At 45.0% G+C, this 8,270-nt stretch overlaps 1 protein-coding gene across 2 annotated transcripts; it reads left to right on the forward strand.

The window, feature by feature from the left end:
* The first annotated feature begins 409 nt into the window (after nt 1-409).
* Nucleotides 410-6,821, forward strand: Il36rn (interleukin 36 receptor antagonist). 2 transcript variants are annotated; one of them, XM_021194496.1, is made up of 6 exons: nt 410-579; nt 705-829; nt 933-985; nt 3,091-3,176; nt 4,210-4,337; nt 4,535-6,821. In XM_021194496.1, the coding sequence occupies exons 3-6, from the start codon at nt 954-956 to the stop codon at nt 4,757-4,759; spliced, it is 471 nt and encodes a 156-aa protein (XP_021050155.1). In that variant the 5' UTR covers nt 410-579; nt 705-829; nt 933-953; the 3' UTR covers nt 4,760-6,821. The 2 variants fall into 2 exon arrangements, with proteins under 2 accessions (XP_021050155.1, XP_021050154.1); XM_021194495.1 differs by lacking the exon at nt 705-829 and having other exon boundaries at nt 4,535-5,800.
* Nucleotides 6,822-8,270: the final 1,449 nt, after the last annotated feature.

Here is an 8,270-nt window from a genome sequence, read left to right on the forward strand (position 1 = left end):
CTACAGAAAGGACCAATACAACGATAAGTGGATGAGTAAACGTGAATGATGCTATGGTTATACTCTATAGAAGACTATAGAGCTGTCCACATTTACAATGTCACTATCATGTTCAGTATAGGAAAAGATTCTGCTAAGTTCCTGCGTAAAGATGGGGGAGTGAAAACGTATAGTTTCTGTGGTGGTGTTGTACAGAAAGCTGCCTGTGGTTAAATATGTTCAAAGGAAAAGGTGTTGACAATGGTTTTTTTTTTTTTTTTTTTAATGCATCCAAAGGCAGGTAAGCATGCATATTTTTCTTTATTGCTTGTCTGGATTTTCTGGTTTTTCTACAACTGTTGCCTAAACATTCCTAAGCAAATCTCCACCTCCAACAGCTCCACAGGTCTGGCAAAGGCAGGAAGAAGGGACTGAAGGAAGGGAAGGAGAAAGGGAGAGAAGAAATAAGGTTGCTCTGGCTTTCCGGATCTACTTCCTGAAGCAGCTGAGTGTGCCTGGAGAGCTGGGAAGGCCAGAGGCAGTCCTTTCTAATCCTTGGAAGAAGGCTGACTGTCGAAGCTTCCTTCACCGAGAGATAAGGTGAGAGCAACAGCAGATGCTTTTGGAAGTTTGGGATGGTGTGAAACCATTCTGGGAAAACCTGCTCCTCCCTAGTGAGTTTCAGGCTCCTCCCTGGACCATTAGTGTATTTCATGTACTTAAAGGACCATGGCATCTTTGAGGAGCAAGCAGACAACCACAGGCTTCTACCTGGAGAAAGAGGAGATCAGACAGATGTTGCGTGCCCTCTTTCCTGACTTCCAGATCCAGAATCTCTTGCTTCGCACAGGCTATTCACATACTGACAGGCTCTGGAGCCTGCTTTCAACTTAGGTCTCAAATTTTCCAGCCTTGTCTTTGCCTAAAATTTCCTGCTGTTTATTTCAAAATAGGGTCTACATACTGTGGAGCTCATGATGGTTCTGAGTGGAGCACTATGCTTCCGGTGAGTATTTGGTCATCTGATTTGGTGGTGTCCTCAAAAAAGGGAGTTTCAGGTAGACAAGAATGGCTGTTCTCATCTGGGCTATCACAGGTAGCTGGGAAGATGGGACCAATACTGTCCTTGGAGTTCTGGTTCAGACTGGGGAAGAACTGAGCAGGACCCTCATAGGTTCCTGATTCTAAGTCTGTGGAATGAGGGATGGGACAAGTAACTAGACAGTCTAGAGATGCATCCGTCCTCTTTGGTGAGGAGAGTCGGGTGTCCCTTAAAGAGCTCCACCGTTGCTCTCATGTTGGTAAATTGCCATCAGCCCAGCCACTTACTAATTCTTCCATGATCCTTGCTGGGGATGAAAATCACAGTCCCTCCCTGGTGTGCACAGAGCTCAGAATGTTACCACAGATTTTACAGCAGCAGATGACAATGCTCCTTACTCTCACTGGACTCAGTTTATAGCTTGTCGGCCCTCTGTATCTGTGGTCTCTATAATCACATTTTCAACAAACTGAATTGAAAATATTAGGAAAATTTACATATGTGCTGAGCATATGCAGACCGGAATTAAATATTACAATAATATAATATCTTAAAGTTAAAAGTATTCAGGAGATTGTATATCAGTTAGAGGTGAATACTACAGCCATTTTATCTAATGGCCTTAGGACCTGTGGGTTTTGGTATCTGCAGGGGTCCCAGAACCAATTCTTATGATACCAACATGTTGAAGAATTTCTTCAAGTGTGTCCTCTGAAGCTCAGCCCCATGAGATGGTTTGTGCGTTAGTGCTCTCTGAGTGGGTGAGGGTGTGAAAAGATAACTCCTCATCATGTTTGGCTGGGAAGATGGCTCCATGGAAGATGAAAGAAGTTCATGTTGGGAAAATGTAACCTTAGAATTCATATCCTCAGAATCCACATAAAAGCCTGGTGGGTGTCTGAAGCTGGCCTCTAATCTCAGCACCTAGATAGAGAGACAGGAGATCCCTGGGGCAAACCGACTAGACTAGTCAAATTGGCAAGCTCCAAGTTGAACAAGAGTCCCCGCCTCAGTAAATAAAGTGGTTCAGGGTTAAGAAAGACATCCAAGGTGGAGTTGTGGTCTCCATGTACAGGCTCAAACTTATAGGCATGCATACACATACACCAACACATACATGAACACGAAGACAAATATGCACACCACACACACATACAGATGCAAAAAAAAAAATGTTTGGCTAGACATCAAGACAGTTTTACACTGGAGTGGTCCATTGCAGAATGAAAATTTCATCTGAACAATCTCAGAAAATCAGCTGAGAAGTAACTTTGAAAAATAAAACTTTAAAGAAAGTCCTCAGGATAGAATATATAGCCAAATGAATGCAAAGAGGCTTTGAAGTGTTCAATCAGATTAGAAGTGAGAGGTAGAGTAAGTCAAACTATGAGTGTGAGGCCAGCCTAGACTACATAAGGAGTTTCAGACCAGTCAGGACTACACAATAAGATCCTGTCTCAAAAACAAAACAAAAACAAAAACAAAAACAAAAACAAAACAAACAGCTGAGCATCAGATTTTAATTAGGAAGAAGCCTGGGTGTTATTTAACCCACTGTCATAGTTTAGAAATGAAGAGAGTCACATTCAGAGCAAGCAAGAATTTTGTTTGTTCCAGCTCATCTCCAAACCTTCCTGGTCAGAATTAGCGCAGGTAATACCCTCTTCTGCTCACAGAGACCCCACAAGGGTTAAACATGTCCAAACAGCTTTCAGGTCATCAAGACAGGTAAGAAGCCTGTGAATCAGGGGACTCAATGAAGGTTGAAGAAGAGGTGTCCTGTCGTTGAAGAGCCCCAGGTTCCAACTCACAGGGTCCCAACAGAGCAGAGAGGATGTAAAGGATTTGGGGAAAATATGGGCAAAGAACAGACCTCAGACACAGACGGAAGGAAGTGGGGAGGGTCAGTAATCTTGCAGTGCTAGGACAGAAAGTTGCATGACTGTGTCTGTAACAGTAGAAACGCGGGGAGACAAAATACCCGAGTTTGGGGGACCCTTCTGGAGCCAAGGCAAGGGAGGATGCCATCCCTATCCTTTATGGAGTCTTGTCCCTTCCTGGTGTTTCAGAATGAAGGATTCAGCCTTGAAGGTACTGTATCTGCACAATAACCAGCTGCTGGCCGGAGGACTGCACGCAGAGAAGGCCATTAAAGGTTGGTATCTATGAGTCCTATGTCTCTGTACTCTCTAGGAGTATGCGCTTAGCATCTCAAATTGTTCTGTAAACCACAGAACCACCAAGTCAGATAGGGAGTCACAAAACAGGCTTTAAACAAAGCGTAGACCCTGGTGCAGCCTCTGTGTAGAAGTGGAATATTTTCCGGGAAAAATGACCTGGTTCTATCATAGGCTTTAGGATATTCTGCCAGCATAGGAGCCAGTGCTGGACAGAAGACTAAAGTAGATTTTCATTCCCACGTAAGTGGGCTCTGCTCTTCCACCCTGCTCTCTAGAGATCCCACAGTGGTGAGATTTGGACAGTAGCTGCCACCCTCTGACCTCCTGCTTACTTACGGTGCCCTCACACTTTGGCAGGCCTTCATACAACAGTGTATACATGCTTACTTGGGCATCCTTATGAAGTATGAAAGCTATATATACCCTTTTGTTGCATCTTGTGTACATAGGTGTCTATGAGAGCACTACATGAGAATTTATATATGTGAATGCATGCATAAGCTCATGTATATAAATATGTGTATAAGTATGTGTGTATACAATATGCATATAAGCATTATATTATGTGTGCTTATGAATGTGTACATATTTTGATTATGTGTAATATGTATAGGAGAATATACATATGTGTAATTGTATCTATATACATATGTGTATAGTATGTATATGGTGTGATGGGTGATATACAGTGAAGAATGAAATCCTTTTCTGTTCACAGGAGCTATATAACTCTAAGAGGACAAGTCAAGGTGCAGAAAAGAGACCTGGGGCCAAAAGAGTCCTGGGAGAGTGGAATTTAGAGAATTTCTCAGTTTAGCTTCAGAAAAGAGAGATTGAATGGGAGACTGTACCTGTGTTCCTAGCTTTGGTCTTGTCTGGGCCAGGTGGCAGGAGATTAGTCTTAGCCATGTGTTGGAAAGCAGGATGTCTCACCCACTCCCCTTAAGCCTCTACTCGGCGAGAGTGGACAGGAGACCCAAGCTCCTACATCTTGCCTTCTTCCTCTAGGTGAGGAGATCAGCGTTGTCCCAAATCGGGCACTGGATGCCAGTCTGTCCCCTGTCATCCTGGGTGTTCAAGGAGGAAGCCAGTGCCTATCTTGTGGGACAGAGAAAGGGCCAATTCTGAAACTTGAGGTGAGTCCTACTGCAGCATCTTTGTATTCTGGGCCTGCGTTAGGAGAGGCAGAGAGCACCGGGACTGCCACGCAGTCTAAGTACCTTTGGATGCTGGTGAAGGCACTGCTGATCTGACACTGTCTCCTCTCCCTTGCCCAGCTCAGCCCTCCCGTTTGCCCACTCCTGTGTCTCATCCTCGTGTTCCTTTTCTACAGCCAGTGAACATTATGGAGCTCTACCTCGGGGCCAAGGAATCAAAGAGCTTCACCTTCTACCGGCGGGATATGGGTCTTACCTCCAGTTTCGAATCAGCTGCCTACCCAGGCTGGTTCCTCTGCACCTCACCGGAAGCTGACCAGCCTGTCAGGCTCACTCAGATCCCCGAGGACCCCGCCTGGGATGCTCCCATCACAGACTTCTACTTTCAGCAGTGTGACTAGGGCTGCGTGGTCCCCCAAACTCCCTAAGCAGAGGCAGAGTAGGCAGTGGCGATAGAGGAGCTCCACAATAGGTGGCTTACTCCTCTCCTTCCCTACAGGACTCCCGCTTCCGACATAAGGCACACAGACACTCTTCTCCTGCGTCCCAGTGCTGGTAAATCTTCTGGTATTTGAAGCTCAATGTGTAGATTCTTTCCAATTGGATGGTACTACCTCTGGTGTGGAATCCAATAGAAACCACATAGGACCAACAAAGAGCAACATAAAAGATTCTTGGGTGAAGAAGAGGTGGGAATTGTTCATATATAGTAAGATTGGACACAGTACCTCAGAAGACCTGCCATTCTCTACTGTTCGGGAAGGGGGGGTCACCAAGACTTTCTCTGGCTGGCTGGGCCCTTCCCCTCAATCTTGCTGACATCTGCAGGCGCTCTCATCCTTGCCTTCATTCTCTGGTCCTGAACTGAGAGGGTGATGTCAGGATAGCTGACAGAAGATGGCCAGACACACTGTCCTTGTTTGAAACCATAGGGACAATAAAAAACCCTGATTCTGGTCTCTCTGCTCACATAAAAAGAAGCTTGTGAACATTAAGTGGGAAGAGATTGCTACTAAATAACATACCTTGTAATTTCATCTTAATTAAAATATACTTCTCTATATTTTATATTTTAAAAGGGATCTGGAGTGTTTACATCAATTGTAGCCATGTCCAAGTGGGGGCAAGATAGGTGACTTTTTATTTGTGTCTATTACCTTTTCCATTATGGAGGTGGGTTATTTGCATAATAATAAAAAGGAATCAATATGGAGGGAAGTGAAGCAGACATACTTTCTGGTCATCCTCACCATCTGCTAGAGTGAAATCCAAACTGAGCTCATCTGTTCTAAGTAGCAGGAGCAGGGAGCAAGAGGCAGACCCGCAGACCCCAGAAAAGCTAGGAAGAATGTGAAGGGTTTATGCTAGAAGCTCCTGGGTAAGGGATTTACAGAAGAAATAAAGAAAAGAAGAAAGGAGTAGAGGGAGGGAGGGAGGGAGGGAGAGAGGGAGAGAGGGAGGGAGGGAGGGAGGGGGGAAGGACAGAGGGAAGGAAGAAGAAATGGAGTGATAGAGAGAGAAAGAAGGAAGAGAAGGAAAGGAAAGGGAAAAGGCTATCCTGCTTTAACCTGGTGTAGTGACAACCCCTGGGATTCCAAGGAGTCACCGTCAACTTCTGAGGGGAGCTACTGTGCTGGTCTGAAAGTTTCCTCCTCAAATTCATGTCCCTCCCAAATCTATTATGGTCTTACCTAGGCAGAGTCTTGACAGGTAAAGTGCTAGACTAAAACTCACTTTGAAAATGAGGATGTAGGCACAGAAAGGCACAGGAGATATGCCCACATGAGACCAAGGAAAAGGTTGAAGTGACTCAGCTGCCACCAGCCACAGAGGGCCAGATACTATGTGGACCACCGGAAGAAAGAAAAGAGGGGAGGATGGGTCCCTTCCTAGGGCATCTGAGGGAGTTGTGCCTTGCTGACACCTTGGTCTCAACCCTTTGGTCCTCTGCACTATCGCAGAATACATTTCCACTGTTGTAAGTCACCACGTGTGTAGTAATGGGTGCTAGCCACTGGAAGGACTGAATGGAGTTGCTAGTGGTCTCTACTTCCTCATGTCCACCCCCAGATTGACCTCTGGACTAGTGAAGTATGGCACAGGTGATAGCAGGCTACTACAGAGAGTGAATTGTAAAAGGCACTTTAGTAACTGTGGGGAGCCTGCTCTTTCTCTTTACACCGGGGCAAGCCAGTTTCTATGCTGTAAGCAGCCCCTTAAAGAGATCATATAAGGGAAACTAGTCTCCCACAGACAACAGCTGGATGTACGAGGTCAGAAGCACGGCCTTCCCCAGCACCATTGCAAGCTACGTGCTGTCATGATTGCAGCCTCATAAAAACTGATGCAGAACTGCCCCATCAAGCTGCTCCAGATTCCTGCCCCACAGAAACCCTGTGAACTAACCATGTTGCTTTTAGATTCTGCAGTAAGTTGATAATCTGCAGTAAATAATATTCAATGAAAGAGAAGCATGTGCAGTTACTTTATTATGATCAAAACTTTATTTCTCCACTCTTTCCATTTTCCTCCTCAGAATTGACACCAGCTTTTCACTAACCCCAATAGCCTATTTAAATGCTGATCATCCTTCACTTGTTAACTGTTACCTGTCCCCAGAAGGGCGATGCCCTTTCGGCCATAGCTGCATCTCCCACCTGCACATTAGGATGTTTCTCATAGTCCTACCTAAAACATTGGGGACTAAGAGTGAAAGCAAAAGAGGGGGTCCATATCAGAACCCCAGGTATTTAGCTGTAAAACTTGTCAGGCCAGCTTGACAGGTTAACAGTTTGTAGAAGGACCAGCAAGGAGGTAGCCAGGACAGAAAAGGCAACCTTTGCTTGTCCTAGAACCTTCAGTCCAGACGCATCTAAGCTCCCTGAGCAACAGGCAGCACCATTTCTACCACAGGCCTCTCAGAGATCCTGAGGATGCAGACCCTGGGACACTGACCTCAGTTACCAGACTGGGTTTCTGCACACCCCCTTCACACTGCCTGACTGGAAGTTCGTCTCATGGTGCAATCCTAATTTGGGACACTGTACCCATCCCCTCCACCTACAGAAATCATTCACTTTTCAATGTCACCTCCTATAGGAAGTATTTGAAAAGATGAGAGTCTTGATCATTTGCTATGAGAATACTCTGTGCTTATCTCCCTGTAAAAAGTTGGCTTGGGGTCTCTGGCATGCATCTGACCTTAAGGTTGGATCTGCACCAATATGTTTTTAAGCACTTGACATAATGCTTCGCAAAATTTCGGAACATAGTTTGTACAGAATGTGGAAACTCACAATTCTGGGGCATCCATTCACTTCCCTCCACCCACAGAAACCCTTGTAAAAGAGTAGTTCGAATCCCAACTCATTCTTGAAGGCCATCTTTTGTAGGGTGACAGAATTTAAAAATACTTTATCCCAGGGAAGCTCACACTTCCAAATCCAGAGTGAAAGAAGAAATAGAAAACACACTGGTGGTGGTGGTGGTGTCGTTGTAATGGTCACAGTAAAGGGAGGCACCATGGCCTGAGAAAGTCAGGCATCACAGCTATTCAAGTGAAAACTACCTACTACTGGTTTTAGATTTCTGTAATTTTAGTAGCAGCCAGAGGCCTAGGGCCTGAGGCCTGGGGCCTGGGCCTATATTTTCAGAGAGAAAATGTTCACAGGTGGGATCTTGTCAGCTGCAGACACCGAAGATCAGAAACGCTTCATGTCAGGTCATCAGGGAAGAGACAAAAGTAACTGATGGACTTTATCCTGAAAAAGCAAACTACAGCCCACCTCATGCTTAAAGCACTCAAAGGTCTGCAGGCACAAGAATACATTTTGCTTTTTATTATTATAAATTACCTGGATAATAGTTTTGTCTGAATTATCTCCCAAATATTAACCATAAAAATAATAAATT

Source organism: Mus pahari, chromosome 3, assembly GCF_900095145.1.
Source record: "Mus pahari chromosome 3, PAHARI_EIJ_v1.1, whole genome shotgun sequence".
Classification (NCBI taxonomy): domain Eukaryota; kingdom Metazoa; phylum Chordata; class Mammalia; order Rodentia; family Muridae; genus Mus; species Mus pahari.